The sequence below is a fragment of the Simochromis diagramma genome, unplaced genomic scaffold, assembly GCF_900408965.1.
Source record: "Simochromis diagramma unplaced genomic scaffold, fSimDia1.1 OVJJ01000463.1, whole genome shotgun sequence".
NCBI lineage: Eukaryota > Metazoa > Chordata > Actinopteri > Cichliformes > Cichlidae > Simochromis > Simochromis diagramma.
The window spans coordinates 6,208,295-6,226,318 of NW_024386941.1; the positions used below are offsets into that span (position 1 = coordinate 6,208,295).

The following is an 18,024-nucleotide window of genomic DNA, read 5'->3' on the forward strand; positions in this document are numbered from 1 at the left end:
TATTTACATCTGAATCACACATAGTACAGAAATGTATTTATAGCTTCACTCCTTTTGTCGTAGCAGATGGTCCTGACTAATTAAGCATTGCAAAGACACTAGAAGGACTTGAGCAGTGTGACAGTCATCAGTATGTGGGACTGTTTGCTGTGCTTGTAATGAGTTTGTTAAAACTAAGAAGTTAAAGATGAAAGATATTTACTTTGGAATCACTTTAATGACAGATCAAAAAAAATATACATCTGAAAAGAAACTGTAATAATGAAAAATTCAAGTAAGATTTAGTTTTTTTCTAAAAGTGCAAATTTTATGCATTTGAATAAAAAAGCCAGCAAGTGCCCCAAACTGCAGTTCCTAAGTGCTTCAAAAGTGAGTGACTCATGTTGAAATATTTACAGGATGGTGAAAAAAAACAAAACAGTTTTGATTTCTATGGATGCTTTTCCCTTTCATAACAACTCAAGGGTGGATGCATTTTGTATTTAATTTGGTATTTAATTATTTTAAATAAGTCATCCATCTTATTACGTTGTGTGGGTCTGCAGACATAGTTGTAACCTGTTCTGTCACAGAACTGGACTTTTTGTGCTGTCTAGTATTATGGCCTGATAAAAAGATACTATTAGCTGCCCCCTTGTTCTCTAGGGCAGGTGCTTTAATTTTCCCATAGGGGTTTGTGTCTCCTGCAGGAGTCTAGTATTATGGCCTAATGAGTATTTTATTAGTCTGTGACTTACTGCTAATTACCAGATATATTACAATTTATGAATATGAATAGTTTGTTAGCACTCCACCCTCTAGTACAAATATGTGAGGTCATGGCTCAAAAAGCTATTGTGGTTACACTAACACAGAGGCTTCAGAATGTGGAGTCTAGTATCAATGGGTGACTACGTACATCCTTTATACAGTCTTTAGTTTAAACAGTAAAGTCATCAATGCTAATCTGCTCAAAATCTCACATTATTCAGGATATATACACAGTTTTTTACTTCAATGCTACAGAAAAACAAAACACTTGAAAAAAAGAGTGCTACAGTTCCACTAAGATGCCACACCTAGTTTGTGCACAACTGGATGTGGTTTAAAAAGCCCCGCAAAGCATTGTTGTCTTCACACTGTACTCTTGACGTCAATGACTATGGAGTAATTGACCATAGGAGTGCCCTCTTTGCTGTCTTTTTCTGTTACTGCTGGCTTTTTCACCTCAGGGGAGCCGGGGTCCTGCATGAGGGATGTCAAGGCTGAGAGATACTCCTCCTGAATTATACGGAGACAGATGGAGATACGGAGGAAAAGAGTTGAATTTAGTTTTGGATTTGAGACACTTAGCAAAGCTGGAGAAAATTATCATATTTAAATGTACCTTGTGCTCTTTCCTGCTGTTTCTTTGACTATAAAACAAAAAACAGAGGTTGATGGTGAATTATCTCAGTCTGGTATGGCAACCTGACTGTGGCAAACAGGAACAAACTGGACAAGATTGTCAGAACAGCTGGAAAAATCTCATTAGATAAACTGTATCACACTGCTGCCTTACAGAGAGCTCAGTCTATTGCTGACTAAGAACGCCCTCTTTAATCAGATTTGATCAAATGGCCCCAGGACAACATTATAGGATGCATTTTGTGCCAAATCCAATTAGTATGCTGTGATGTGATTTCTGTAGTTTTGCTAATGTTTTATGTATGTATATGAATGAATGACTCTTGATGACTATCAGTATTTTTTTATATAAATTGATTTGTGACTTGGTGAACCAAAGACAATTATTCAGTTCAATTTAAATAAACCCTGTTTTAAATTATTTTTTGAGAGATTTCACCACTAGATGGCACTGTGACATAACTGGCCACACCGAGTCAATTCAAATAAGCAAGCTGCAGAGGTGAATGCATTATATGTGACGGGAATATCAATGAATACGAGTGGTGACCCAAGCCTTCATCATTGATCTCTGGTGTCAAAAGCAGACGCTCACTTTGTACACTGCGACCTCAGTGACACAAACCCAGTGATGTCCTGCTGCTGACAAAAAAAATGTCCCCATGCAGCACTGGAGATGAGGGAAAGAGGAGTGGGGGGTTGACATTAGTCCCAAAATAACTTTCCTCTGTGGGGAGTCATGTTTTCTTGTTGTTCACTGGGTGCCTGACCTTCCCAAATTAACTTGACAGGACCCTCCCACTGGAGCATGGGATAACGCGCCTAGACTCCGTCAGCCAATGGCACCTTCACCAAATGTTCCGGTCAGAGTGACAGGCGTATTGAAATAACCTGTAAACCACTCTTGTGCAGCTCTATTCACAGCGGGGCTTGATCTGATCCTGACAGACATTCTTGTGAGAAGTTAGATTTGGCAGTGAATGTGGAAATGTGGAAGCTTCTGGAGGCAGAAACCATTAACAGTTCTAGGACTGTGAAAGATATCCCACATCAGTACTAAAAGATGTGACTCTTTCTCCAACAGCAACAGGATTAAGAGATGAATTTGTGGATTTTTTTTCACTGGTGAATGGCAACTTGAATTTTATTATACTAATAACTTCCGAACATGTGGACCTTCTGCACATTTCACCTTCCCTTTTGCAAAGTGTCGGTGATGATAATTGGCCAGCGAACAGCAGTCTGCTGCACAAATTGCCAGAAGTAACACCGCTAAAAGCCAGAACAGGAAACTGGAAAATAAATCTGTTTTTCTGACTGCCTAACAGCCTCTACCTGTCTGCAAGCAGGGCTGTGGTGGCAGAGGCACCTGTCTGCTTCAGCCACATTACTTCCTGTTTGTGAATAACAGCTTGGTACTGGGGTTTTGGTTAGTTGGGTTAACGATCCACACATCCTGTTTGTCTAGTACTCTCTGTACACTCTGTGCCATCGGCAACATTGCCCTCATTTGCCCGTCAGCGCATCACCTGCCGAGTTGCTGTTTGTCACCTGTGGAAGCGCTTAACTCACCAGCACACACAGAGGATGATGACAGAGATAAGAACGAGGGCTAATGCTGAAGAGATGCAAATCATGGATGTGAGAGCTGCAACACAAAGCACACAAAGAAACTGATATCAGCTAAACATCTCAGAAAACCTCACAGTGAAACTGGTTACGCACGTAAGCATGCCGATATTATCAGGAGCTCTCTGTTGTGTCATGTTTCTCTGAGTGCAAAAGCCCATCATGGCAGACACGTACCGAGCTGTTCAAGCCTAGTTGTGACTTCCACCTGAAAGCTGACTGTAGCAGTGTGGTGACAGAAGGATGCCCAGCAGGTGTACAGGCCTTTGTTCAGCTCTGCAAGCTCTGACTGGAAGATCATCGCAGATCCCTCCGTTTGCACAAATGAGCCATCACTCCTGAAATACCAGGGGTTTACAACTGAGTTTCTCTTTAAGTGACATTTTTGGGGAAATATAGCCATGTGCTGTATTGCTGAGGGTTAAAAATAAAACTCTAATCACTCTAATGTCTGTACAGTAAATAGGAGGCTGTAGGTAACTGGCTTAACTTTGCTTACAGAGTGGAAGCAGGGAAAGAGCTAAGCTGGCTCTGCACCACTATCCCTAAAGCTCACTTTAACACTTCACATTGTGCCAAAAACCCCAAAACAAAACCAAAAGTGTAGAAGTTTCCATTATAGACATTACATGCCAGATCATTTCTTAGCTGGTAAAATCATCTGAAAGACTGAAAACAGGTGGAAAGTTGGTTAAGAAATCTCTGCACATTACTCTGCATTACAAAAGTTGTTCACACGTGGTTACAAAAAATCAACAAAAAATGTACAAATGGACAGAACCAGGGTAATTATTTGCCTTTATTTAAACGGTAAAATACCCCCTAATAAATCGTGCTCTATGACAATGTGTTGCTTCTTCTACTTCCTTTACTACTGTGGGAACACTCAATTTTGTGTGTTCACAGGAACTTCCTGATCATGATTAGGTGGTAGATAACAGATATACCTCCTGCCAGTTGAGACTATAATTGGACAGGCTACTGTTTTTTTGACAACAGTAGGAAAGTTAATGCACCTGGTACTAAAGGTACTGTTTTTAGTTGTTTGCCTGCTCCCAGATAAAGCAAAGTTAAACTGTCTCCTTGCTGTTGTTGGCTATTGCATTAAGCTCTTTATGTAAATAACTCAACTGATATTTTCAGAGAGCTACTTCTTAATTGTGGGAGCACAGATTTTTGTGCAGTGCACTATGTTCAGCTTCCTCATTGTGAACAGGTGGTTTGAAACACCGGATACAGCACCTCTTACAGCTGAGCTCGTACTCTGGTACGTTGCCTTCAATTTCGAGCAGTATTTTCTGGTTGTGACGATTCTTGTCGAGGGACAGTCTGTATACAACAGGTTGATCGCTGTAGCGGCTTTGCAGAGGAGTCGTGAAGTTCAGGACTCTCAGAGAAGAGATATCTGGCAAAAAAACAGTAGAAATATTTAAGATGAACTTTGTGCGTTAGTGTTCAATCGAGTATTGTTTCTGTTGCTCTTACAGTATCTGGGCATATGAACAGTCCTTCTCTGTGTGACCCCTGGTTCAAAATGGTACACACAAGTCAGGTTTTGCCCCTCATGACGGTTCAGCGGAAACTCATAAGTCGCCCTGACATTCATTGAGTTTCTTTCATATTCTGAGTGTACAGAGGTTTGCCTTTCGTTTTTTTCGGGAAGGTCCCATGCAAGGTTTGTCTCGAAACACTCTCCTGTGCACTCGCACACTGCCAGCCAGAGATGAGAGTCTTGTTGTCTCACCACAGATGCACTCAGCAGGGGGGCTTCTGAAAAAGAAAAGGGGGGTGTCAGGAAGGGGATGAGCAACCGCGTGAGGTTGTCTGTGTCATAGAAGGTAATATTTCTAAGAAATGACTAGCGTACTGTGCACGGGGATGTTTATTATTCTTTCCTCTTCTGCCTCCAGGCTCGGATGCTTTACTATGCAAGTCAAATTCTGACCGGCATAGAGAGAGGACAGGAAGTGCACAGAGCTGCGAGCAAATACCAGACCATCAGCCTGCTGTTTGGTCTCCACCAGGCTATCGATGCTGTTGTTGGTGTTCCTTACGTGCCAGGTTATAACTGCTGCCGGAGGGGCGCTGTCCACAGAGCATTGCACCTTTGTGTACTTCAGACCTTGTCTCCACTCAGTGCTGGTGTTGACGGTGATGTTAGGGTGAGCTGTGCAGGAAAGAGAAGTTAAACAACAGGAAGCGGAGGGCTTCCACTTGATGAAAAAAATTAAATCTATGGCCACATATATCCGCTACTGATAAGAAATTAGGGTTGGTTGGTTGATTTGTTGAACATACCACAAAGAGGGAGTGTTATGCTTCTGTTCTCTGGTTTTTCAAATGCTGGGTGATTTATCACACACTCTGCAGTGAGCTCCCAAGGCAAGCAGGGAGGGAGGAGTACAAACCCCCTGACAGAGTGGCTTCCATTATGAGAAGTGGAGTTGAACCAAAAGTCTTCAGACACACCCTCTGGTAGAAGCCAGGACATGTTGGCTGCAGGAACAGCATCATCTGCTGAGCACTCAATCACTCTGCGTCCATCTTCAGTCCGCAAATCAACTCGTATTGTAGGAGGAACTGATGGGAAACGTATAGAGAGAAGAGTTCACATCAATATTTCATAGTCAGATAATAGAGAAGGTCAAAGCAGAGTTTCACCTACCTTGTTGTATAGGTTTAACAGTGACATTGAACCGCAGCACTGCTGTAAGGTGCTGATAAAAGAAGGTGCATTTGTAAAGACCAGCGTGTTGAAGATCCACAGGGCCCTGGAGTCTCAGGCTCTTGTCCACCAGCTTCACACTCTCAGGCAAGGGGCCATCATCTCTGGAGGGCAAATATGCAAAATATGCAGGAATTCAGAAATGTTTTCATTTGTCTTAATATAAGAATACAAAAGGAAAACAAAGCTTGAATAAATAAACATTTGAATCAGAAAATGTATCTAAATATGGTTCCTGCTTACAGTCACTTGTGGTTTTTATGCCACCAAATATGCCACCACTGAAACTACCTACATATCCTGTGGAGGATGTGTATATTCTTTCACTGTATATATACATGAAAAAAAGTGTGACTGAAGCTTGTTTTTATTTTTGTAAAAGCATATTATTTTTGCAGGTACTGTTCATTTTTGCTCCTTTTCTTTTGGTTATGTGGTTAGTTTCCCAAATATCTGAACCAGCCCATCCAGCACCAACAAGTGTTTCTTTGCAGGTTACTCGACCATGACCTAAATTCACTCAGTTGCTGATTAGATATTTGCACTGATTTCACAGTTGAACAACTGCACCTAATACGGTAAAATAGGGAAATCAAACACAGTACGAGCACTTACTGATGAATATACTTCTTATTTTGTCATTAATGGGCAATTTCCCCATACTTTTTTAATAAGTCATTTTTATCTGTCTTGCACATTATTTTCCATTATTTGTGCACAATAATGGAGTGGACTTACTTTGTATCAGATTCTCAACCTTAACCTTCCCTAACATGATGAATTTCATCATCATGCCAGCTCATAACGCAGTCTGTCTGTTATAATTATCATTTTTAGAGTTCGAACACTTCTACAATATATGAAATTGATGTAGTAGCCCTTTGACACCAAATATTTCCTACTTTTTGCAGATAACATTGTAGCGTGGCACGTTCCCTTCGACCTCGAGTCTGATAACAGCTTCAGTCTCCTCTTCCTGCAGCTCCACATCTTCAAAGTCATTGCTGTTCCCTTCCAAGTCTGAGTACAACTGACCTGGAGCCAAATCTGTAGATTTAAAAAAACAAAAACAAACTCTGTTCCTCTGTTACCTCTTGAGCATTAGCAGTTTATTCAACACTGATTGTACTCACAGAAAACTGGCAGTGTTAGGGCTTGTGACTCCTTTTGTGTAAATTTAGGATGGTCAAACACACAAGTGATGTTGTGACCCCCGTATTCTGTTACGGGGAGGCGGACTGAGACTCTCTGTATGTCTGAGTCTGTGTCGTTTTCTCTCGCCAGCTCTTCAGCCGTGTTCAAAGCCAAAGAGATGTCAGTGTCAGGTCTCCCTCCAGATGAAATGCAAGAGACCACCCAGAAATCATTTCCGTCTTCTTGCTGTACCATCTCTGCTTTAATAGTCACATTTGGCCTTGCTGCAGAGCAGGAAGAAGGGCGAGAAGAGTTATTTTTCACAAGCTCTAATGTTTTTTCCAGCAAATTAAAAAGTCAGATAGCAAGTAGAGGCTCAGGGTGTTTTGGTTAAATAGGAAGCTGGGGCCGGATGAGCTGAATGTTAGCTAAACACACGCCATGAGGAGCTTCTGCTTGGGTTTGGAGAATGCTGACTTAGGCTTATCACCTGTCCCATCTGTTGGCTGAGCTGCAGCTGAGAGCAGATGTCTGGCCCAGCTGCTACCCAACCAAAGCTGAGAGAACCGCAGGCTTTAATACGAGGAATCAGCATAGATCAGAGTCTATTATCAAATACGTAAAAGTTTTGGTGTTACGCAACAGTCAAATGCCTCTAATGAGCAAGTGGGTCAACACCTCATAATAAATTGGGTGCTGGACAGGGGTGTGCACACATTTGGAGTGAGTTAATGCTCTTTGGCTTTAAAAAAAATTCAATATGTTTACACATAAAGTTATGTCTGCATTTAACCACTGCAGTTTGAAAATGACCTAAGCTGCTGTGCTTCAGTGAAGTGGAAATGTATTATGGACAAATGAACTGGGTGGTGTGGCTTACGTTAATAGGACTGTTACTAGGTCTGCCACTGAAAGAGCAGTAAGAGGCTGTAATGCTGTACATATTAGTATGATTGTATGAAGAGAGCATTTAAAGCTTTATTACCAAACATATACAGTGGTGTAAAAAAGTGCTTGGCCCCTGATTCCCGATCGCCTACTTTTTGTATGTTTTTCACACTTCAATCAGATCATCAAACAAAAATAATACAAGTAAACACAAAATGCAGTTTCTAAATGAAGGTTTTTATTATTAAGGGGAAAAACAATCCAGAACTACATGTCCATGTGTGAAAAACTAATTACCCCCTAAACCTAAACCTAACTGATTGGGCCACACTTAACAGCAACAACTAAGATCAAGCATTTGTCATAACTGGCAATGAGTCTTTTACAGCCATGTGCAGGAAATTTGACCCTCCCATCATTGCAAAATTGTTCTAATTCAGCCACGTTGGAGGGTTTTCAAGCATGAACTGCCTTTTTAAGATCATGCCAAGGCATCTCAATCGGATTCAGGTCAGGACTTTGACTATGCCACTCCAAAGTCTTCATTTTGTTTTTCTTAAGATCTTCAGAGGTGGACCTCGTGTGTTTTGAATCATTGTCCTGCTGCAGAACCCAAGTGCACTTCAGCTTGAGGTCACAAGCAGATGGCCCGACATTCTGTGGTGAACGAATGTGGTCATTTACCACAGCAAGTTCCAGATTCTGACGCAGCAAAACAGCCCCAGATCATCACACTACCACCACCATATTATACTGACTGTTTTCTTGTGTTTTCACTTTAAATTTGTGTGATTCATTTTTGAATTTGCATCTTCGGTCAGTGAAATTCATGGACTACATGGTGTTTTAAATAGCCAGCAAGGGGCCACTAATATAGATGCAAAAATATGCTGATCGACATACAGCTTCATTTAGACTTCTGTGTTCATATGTAGTAATCAGAAACTCCTTTTATCTCTACACCACAACCTGCTGTGTAATTCAAGTTGTTGTGACGGAGTTCTGGTTATGGGATAAGTTATGAAGTAGGACGTAGTTATGACGTAGTTATGAGGTTATGACGTAGATCTGATTTGGGTGTAAAAGTCAGGCAAAAATGGCCCACAGCTCCCCTGCTCTATGACCGCATGAAAATCTGTAATTTTAAGTCTTGCTGAATAAAAATTAAATGCATTTAGCTTTTATCTTTCTATGTTAGGATTTGAAGTGGAAAAAGCAGGTGTAGGTTGCTTCGAGCTTGTCATGTCTCTGATCAGTGTGATCACCACCATCATTGTAAACAGATGGATGGCAGATCATCGGATTCAGCAGCTGCTCCTACACTACATATGACGACAGTCCAAGTACTAAGGGTATTTATTTGCTGGGAAGAGAGCAAGGAGCTAAGATTTATTAAGTTAGCAATGACATGTACATGACATGGTGAAATTTTCCATCCTGAGTGAAAGAAAACTTTTATAGTATGAGAAATCTTTCTTGCTTTGGTCCAATACCAGTAGAGCTAAAGCATCTAGGTGTAGTTAATGATCCGACGTCCTGCCTTTGCCTGTGAATACTGACAGTGTGAGGGGTCTCGTCATGGTAACCACGCTTTCATGACAGTCAGTGCAAAGTTGCTGAGGTATAATGTTTGTTTGCTTTGTGGTTGCTCATTATCATTACTGACTCTATAATAGTGTCAATGAGGGTTGTGCTAAAGAGTGAGTCTTTGCAGGTGCACTAAATTACAGTGTGGATGGTTTTATATTGATGTTTGCTGTATTAATCTGTCTTTCCTGTGAGCTCGGGGTTTCTGTATGTGTGTTTAGCCTATATTTTCATCTGAAATGTTTTTTTTATTATTATTATGCTTTCATAGACCAAGATTATATTTTATATATATATTTTTTAATATTTTTTTTTATAAGTTTTTAACTTACAATCATGAAAAACTAACTTATCATTTTATCAGCTCTGTAATAACTCAGAGTGCTGCTCTGCTCGTATTGGTCATCCGCACTGCACCCTCTAAATGCAACATGTTCCTGCAGCTCTGCAGTGCTGTGGATAAAACAGAAAGGTGCTGCCCTAAAAAAAACAACAACAAAAAAACCCCCATATCATGACCCAAATGCTAAAATGCTCAGTGGACCTGGGAAGAACTGCAGAGTCAGGTAAAGTACGGACTCGTTACTTTGACCCCCCGTCCTGCGCTTTTTATATCAAGATATTGGTTATAGCAGCTTTAGCGATTTGATGAAATCTATGAAACAAAATATCGTGATTAACTGGGATGCTGGATTTTTAGCTTTAATGTTATGCAGTCGGATTTTCACCAGGTCAACAGATGCAGGTGCGCATCTTTTGACCTGCTAGACTTGAGCCATTAAACTGTACACTGCACCATATTACAGTACTGTTATTAATTAGTTACTGGGTCGTTGATTCATTTTTGCTTCCATATACTCAGCTTCAATGGAAGAGCGCATTCCCACATGAATGCATAGCACTGTGCAACGTGATTTATGGTCTGTCACCGTGCATGTGGAGCAGAGTGAGAAGGAACAGGCTGCGTAAAAGCTCAGCAGGAGAAAGTTATTGTGTTGCAAGATGCTGAGTCATGATGCATGATTGCAAACGTATGAGTGGTAATGCAACACAATATGTCACCACCTAGCAACAGGGACATAAAAACACAACAACTCTGATGCTCTTACTGTAGGTTTCCACCCTAACTGTGGTGACCGCGGGCTGTGGGAGGGTCTGGTGTTCAACCACACAGGTCACGTTGTCCTCCTCCTGCAAGTGGGTGGGAAAGCGGAGGACGCTGCTGACGGTGAAGGTGTCATTTGAAGGAAGGGTGTTATTCACAACCTCGATGAAGGGGAAATCTGAAGGAGGATACCCATTCACCAACCAGCTGATCTGGGGCTCAGGCCTGCCATTGATGGCAGAGCATGACACAGACTGATAGTGAGTCCCATTTATGGTCTCTGCATTCAGATTGATGTTGATTTCTGGTTGAACTGTGAACAAATTGAAAAATAAACACGTTGAGTGACATAGGCATGTCTCAGGATAATAATGCATCTGATTAATTAAAATCTGGTGGTGCATCAGTTAACACCTTTTAATTTTAGAACTGTTTGTGGCAACTTCATCGGACTTATTTGTTCTCACAGAGGTGAGTCGATTATAGAAAAGAAATCACATGTTATTGGCGTAGCTTACCTACTACAGTGACGATTACAGTGCCAGTGTAAGTATCTTCATGTGATTCAAACTCACAGGTGTATTGTCCTTCTACTTCCACACCGGTCACCCTAATCTGAATTGTGAGGTTGGTGAGAGAAACTGGGAGTGAAAAGTTATCTCTTTGAAATGGTCTCCCATTGATAAATCCTGCCAGTCGCTTTTTTTTTTTTGAACTGATCTGTTGTTTCCACTCGCTGCTGTCAACAGGATCGTCACCCAGATAGATACAGCTCAGATACATGTCCTTTCCCAGGACTGCTGTGATGCTCTCAAAAGGCTCTTCACTCGAACCTAATGAGAGATCAGAAGTTCAGCTCAGAGATCTTGAAACTGAAAACATTGAGAAAGCAGAAATGCCTTGAGGGGGAATGGGTTTGATGAGAGGACTGGGCACAGGGTGATAGATGCTACTTGTTGTGTTGACTCAGCCTATTGTCTGTCGCTAGTTAAGAAAAACTGTAATCAAAGAGGTAGACTAACTAGGTCAGTAGTGATAAACTCCTCAGTCATTTCTCAATTAAAAAAAGACATAAAATCGTATAAAAATAAGGCTAAAACAGACAAACAGACTATATTTAATTTGTTACAAGTAAAAGTAACTGAAAAGAAAACTGGATGAAAATGGAAAGTTTAAGGCTCAGTTTGAAACAGAGGAGGCAGACTGCGTCGACAACGAGCAAGCTTCCTTTTTTTAATCCACAAAGTAACACAATCCAACAGGACAATCCAAAAATACAAGGAGTGAGGAAACAGGAGAACACGAAGAGTTTCAGAGGACAACACACAGGGAAGCATACACAGGGAATGTGACAATGATGAAGACGGGACTATTTATACACCGAGGGCTGACGGCAGAATGAAAAACAGGATGAGAATGAGACACAGGTAAAAGTAATTAACACAGGTGAAGACAGTCAGAGACGGGAAGTGAAACTAATACATCACATGAAAGATAACCAGACCTCAAAGGAAGTAGCCAAAAGAGAAAGAATAACAGGGAGGAGAAGACTCTCAGGCACAGAAAGATGACAGAGGAAACTATAAGTCACCCATAAAATAAACACAGAAATTAAAGACTCATTCGTAATAATATCACCAGAAGCAAAGCTCACAGTCTAGAATAATAAAGAAATTAAAACAGTATTCCCAGAATTTAACAGGCCCTAAACTGAAACCCCAAACCCCAAACCCTAGGATCATAATATTTTTAAAATAAAAGATCAATAAAAGATTAAGCGAATTAATTGTCTTCACTTTGTAAAATTCTGGTAAATTATTTGTTTTTACAGAGAAAAAGCAAAAGACAAGAGGTTAACTTGCACACAATGACAGTAATAAATAAATGCAGCCTTGTCTCCTGCCTGTGTATCTGATGGAGGACTCCATTATGTTAATGAAATGAAAACCATCCAAAATAAGATCCACACCCAGACAGGGTCCTCTGCACTGTTTAGAAATCAGCCACAGTTAGGGCATTTCACAGGAGAGGGCATTTAATATAGGCTGGCAGGTTTTAGCACTCTCAGAGAGGACAGTGTGCAGACTTTAATGCATACCAAGTCCCCTTCTCTCTCTGCTTCCTCCCCAGACTTCATCAAAGTGCACTTAAGGACACAGCTTGCTCTACCAGTCAGCTGGAGCCAAGAACCTCTATTCAGCTTAAGGTACATGATGAGTAAAATGACGACAGCTTACTGCTGCACTACTTCATTGAAAACCTCTTAATATGCAGCCGGCTGCTGCAGTCTAAACTGTTTGCATCAAGCACTGTTAATGCTGTTGGTCTTACTATACATCACAGCAAATGGAAACAATGTGGAGAGGCTCCAGAGCCTTTTAAGAGGAAGAGAAAGCAAGAAAGAGAAATAAATATGCTATATCAGTTCAATTATGCCTGGTGGGCTCGTAATTCATTTGCCCTTGCAGGTTAGTGCCAAAATAAATGTCAGCCAAGAATGGAGAAGGCACACCTTAAGGATACAAACTAAGTAATAACTGTGAAAGAAAAATCACACATTCTTCTACTGCATCATATTTCCTGAGTCCCAGGGGCTTCTTTTTCTCACCAGACAGCAACAATGCACCAGTGGCACAATGCACACATTCCTCTGCAGACTAGGGATGTGGTAAACAAATAAAGACTTTCGACTTTAGAAAATGAAGCTCTTTCACACGTTTAAACTTTCATCTCCAGCTGGAAGTCTCGGTGACTCTGCAGAATGAAGGACTGCACCAAATCAAAGGGAAGAATCTTTAAATAAGTACATCCAGGAGAGGGTTTTCCCCAAATGTTAAAGACCTCATATATTAGTTTTAAAAGCCTGTAAAAAAAAATGCAGTGGTCACACCGAGGAAGCGCATATGATTCCTAATAAAGAGTTGCCTACCAGGTTGACATTACAAACATACAATCAGGAATGTGCTGCAGAAAAATGTATTATTTAGAACTTTGTGATGCATCCAGTGTGTAGTTTTATTGCTCATTTGTAATTATAGTTGGACTAATCAGTAAGGAAAGCCAGTAGCACTGCTGGGTATAAATGCCTCAGGTTAAACAAGAGCTTAAGGTCCAGTAAAATGAACACATAAACAGCTGATTGCAACAGATGGATTGTAACTCTGCAGACTTACCCAGAATTTCCAAAGAATGAGCAACATGTAAGAGAAGACCCAAAATCAACAGCCATGAGCATCCCATGGTGGTGTCATTGACTGAAGCAGAACTATAGACTAGCTGTATGCAGGGCACATGGTATTTAAAGGGTGTGTGTATTATGTGGTTTATGGTTTATGGCACACACCCTCTACAGCTGATATTCAGTTGTGTGAGCCTTGCTGCCACTTGCACACCTACAGACTGTACATGCGCGCACACACACACACTTAAAAGCAACTTCTTCAGTTTGCAACAGTAGGTGTTCTCTTGTGTGTTTTGCATATGTCTTACAGTTCTGTTTTTGTCAGCATCGCTATACAGGATGCGTCTGTTCAGTTACTCAGCCACCTCATATAGCACAGTATCTTGGGAAGTGGTAAAGCTATGCATCCCATCCCTCCTGGGGCCTGCAGAGACTGCCTGTCTGCGAAACAGCTCGCTATCATTCATGCCCTGCAGTTTGTGAAATCACTCACTTCTGGTCATTGTTTCGTGGCATAATGCTCCTCTAATTCACTTTGACTCTGTGTGTTTTATGTTTCTTCTTTCACAAAGACTTTTTCTCAGCATAATTTACCACCCTACGAGGAAAAATAAAAACCAAACAATTGTGGTAGAGAACAGCGAATCTTGCAGAGGCTCAGCAGTGCACAGCTTGTCAGAGGTTGCCATCTTTCTCTAAAGTTGATTCACTTTGGCACTGACTCATGTGGACCACAAGAGGAAGACAGTGAATGAAATGACCTAACCGAAAAATTGCTGTCAACACATTTTTTTTTTTTTTGATCGTGTGGTTTGTAACGGCTGTTTTTGAATTATCCGGTATGAAACTGCCAGCCATAGTGAGAACTTTTGTAGGCTATGAAACTGGCTTTACAACAAAGAAAATGGTAGATATCTCATCCTCTTTCGCTCTCTACCTCACATACTCACACACCCATACAGAGTAGTGTTTCCATTACTTCACAGGACTTTACATTTCCTGAAGACTCCACCATAGCTACTACTTGTCTAACCTGACGCTTACTCTGATCTTAAATCAAGTCCCCACCCTAAAATTGACATATTTACATTATGTAGAGGAGCTTTTAACCCCAAAAGGGAGGCAGCTCCCTGAACTATAACAGTGTAAACAGATTTATGGAAAATGAGTTAAGCTGGTTTTATGGTCCTGACTTTGTGTCTTTTTATGTAGTGCTAAGGCTACTCAGAGAGAAAAAATATTGGAAATTAACCAACAGCAAAGTTATGGACAAGAACTTCCTTGCAGTTCTATAAAGATCCCTTCACGATACGTCTTAGCTCTTAGTATTATTCTAGCTCATAGTGTCTCTTAGTATTTAGTTTTGACTCACGTCTCTGTTTGCATTTGAGTCCATTTTCCTGATTCAACCTTTGGCCGTGACAACGAGAAACCCCTTCACAACTGCCAACCAAGTGAACAACACTTTCCAGGATGTAGAATAGAATAGAATAGAATTCAACTTTATTGTCATTGCACATGCACAGGTACAGGGCAACAAAATGCAGTTTGCATCCATCCAGAAGTGCTTTAGTGATATAGATATATTACAATATAGTATAGATATGTAAGTATATTACAGAAATGGGTCTATTATGGTATGTTATAATGTACACGGTATGAAGTATGTTGTGAATATTCTATAACTATAAGTATGTACAGGCTGTAATGAGTACAAGCTGTGTACAGGCTATGAACAGGATATAAATATGAAAAACTATACAGAATATGAATTAAATAACTTTACAGAAATCTGAGATATACAGCTATACAGAAGTGGGAACTATGCAAGTTGTAAACGGTTGTAGGATTAAAAATTATCGAATGTACAGAATGATTATTTACAGAGAGCTATACAGTAGTGCAGTTAAGATAAGTGAGGGTGTAGATAGTTTCTACAGAGGCTATATAAAGTGCTAGTGGTTGTGAGTGGTGGTTCAGTCCATGTTATTATTGTGTGTTTGAGGGCACAGTTGTCCATTGTGGGTGTGTGTATGTTCAGTCCATGTGTTAACGTGGGTCAGATGTCAGGAGGCAGAGTTCAGGAGTCTGACAGCTGTGGGGAAGAAGCTGTTCCGGTACCTGGTGGTCTTAGTCCGGAGGCTCCTGTAGCGCCTCCCAGAGGGCAGGAGGGTGAAGAGTCCATGTGATGGGTGACTGGGGTCTTTGATGATTTTCCCAGCCCTTTTCAGACACCGCTTCCTGTAGATGTCTTTTATGGCAGGAAGTGGTGCTCCGGCGATGCGCTGGGCAGTTTTCACGACCCTCTGCAACGCCTTCCGGTCCGAGGCAGAGCAGTTCCCGTACCAGACTGTTGTACAGTTGGTCAGGATGCTCTCGATGGTGCAACGATAGAAGTTCACCAGGATGTCTGAGGACAGGTGGTTCTTCCTCAGAGTCCTCAAGAAGAAGAGGCGCTGGTGAGCCTTCTTGACCAGCTTGGAGCAGTTGGTTGTCCAGGTGAGATCCTCGGAGATGTGGACTCCCAGGAACTTGAAGCTGCTCACACGCTCCACAGCCGTCCCCTTAATGTGGATGGGTGGATGTGGGTCAGCATTCCTCCTGTAGTCCACGATGAGCTCCTTGGTCTTCTCGGTGTTAAGCAGCAGGTTGTTTCTGTCGCACCACTCAGCCAGACGATCCACCTCCTCCCTGTAGGCGGCCTCATCGTTGTCACTGATGAGGCCAATCACCGTGGTGTCATCTGCAAACTTAATGATGGTGTTTGATGTTAGGCATATCAATATCAGTGTCTACACTAAAGAAGACTGCATTAAAGTAAATACAGGGGGTTTACTGCAAGGTGCAAGCCACACATAAGCTTCAGTAATAAAGAGGTAGTGTCACTACTGTGACACTACTGTTTATTGCCTGGCAGAACATTAAAAATGAGGAAGCCCAGCATCTGGTGACGTTCTTTTTTTTTTTTTTTGCCTGTCCCGTTTGGCTCTTTTGCCATCAGAATTGTTGTCTAAAGGCAAAGAAAGATGCCCAACGGATTTACTTTACCAAATTGACCATCCCAGCCTTGCCGTAATGGTCCATTTGATTCACCTTTTATTGTTTATTTTATTTTCACTTGCTGAATACGGGACAGACTTGACTGGGGGAAAGAAGGGGAGAAAGAAAGAGGGAAAGAAAAACAGCTGAGAAGAGGGACGGGGGAGAAGGGCAAAAAACAAAAACCAACAGAATGAGCAGAGAAAAAAAATGCAGATATCGATCACCTGGATCACCTGTTGAGAAAGAAAAAAGAAAACAAGCAGAAGAGAACAAGAGTAATAGAATAAACAACATCACAATGATATATGGGAATATGACAGTAAATACTAAATATTAAACATTATTGTGCAGCACATAAGATCAACAGAACACAGTGTGCTTTGAGGTAGGAGCCAAAAAGGGTGTAGTTTGTGGGTGTGATCACCCGTGTGTACACCTGTGAGCATGGACGCGCTTGTTTTTTTAAAAGGTTCCTTCATGTAATGATCTGCTAGAGGGTGTGGGGGAGCCACTGCCCCGTCCTCCAGGGCATGAAGCAGGTATGGAGGAGATCAAAACTCCAGACATCCAGAGGCCCCAGAACACAAGAGACCAAGGAAGACCACATAGGGCAGCCGCGCCACTGTCCCAGAAAGAGCTGAGGAGAGTCCCAGATGAGGGGTCACTCAGCAGCCGCGGAGCAGAAGCCAGGGGGGGTTGCAGTGACGCGCCCGTGAGCTCCGCCGGCAGCCAGCTGTGACTGAGTGACCGAGCCCCAGGCCGAGAGGCCGGGGGCACCCCACCTCCGAAGTGGCCCGAGCGAGCCCCAGGCTCCAGGCAGCCGCCAAGGAGTGAGCCGGTGTGTACCTGGTGACGTTCTTGAGTTCAAGGCTCATGGGCTTTCAACAAGGTATGAGAAATGAACATTTTATTTTCAGTTATTTATTTTGTCCAATTACTTCTGATCCCCTGAAATGAAGGGGTTGTGTTAAAAAATTCTTTAGTTCCTCACACTTTCTTTTTGTTCAACCCACCGAATTAAAGCTGAACATCTGCACTTCAACTGCATTTGAATTGTTTTATTTAAAATTCAGATGCAGATTTTTTTCACTTAATACAAGATATTTTAGCTTGAAATAAGTGAAAAATCTGCCAATGGAACAGTGAAAGTTTTCTAGTTTCAAGATTCACGGTCTTGAAACAAGTTCATACATCTCATTGAAATGTCGCTCTGTAGCTGATTGTGTCTTATTTTAAGTGTAATGAGATAATATTGACTAGAAATATGACAAATATACTTAGTAAGATTTTGAGTTTTTGCAGTGAAATTAGAAAAAAAGTTGTCTCTGTCCAGATATATATGGACTT

The 18,024-nt window shown here is 41.4% G+C and overlaps 1 protein-coding gene across 1 annotated transcript; it reads right to left on the reverse strand.

The window, feature by feature from the left end:
- Positions 1–279: 279 nt before the first annotated feature.
- On the reverse strand, positions 280–13,756 carry si:ch211-149e23.4. The gene is made up of 14 exons (XM_040037380.1): positions 13,628–13,756; positions 10,973–11,287; positions 10,459–10,767; positions 6,874–7,158; positions 6,643–6,787; positions 5,681–5,844; positions 5,314–5,595; positions 4,883–5,182; positions 4,501–4,785; positions 4,258–4,420; positions 3,193–3,353; positions 2,959–3,034; positions 1,367–1,394; positions 280–1,260 (listed from the first exon to the last, which is right to left on the reverse strand). Exons 1-14 carry the CDS (start codon positions 13,692–13,694, stop codon positions 1,114–1,116), a joined length of 2,727 nt encoding a protein of 908 aa, XP_039893314.1. The 5' UTR covers positions 13,695–13,756; the 3' UTR covers positions 280–1,113.
- Positions 13,757–18,024: the final 4,268 nt, after the last annotated feature.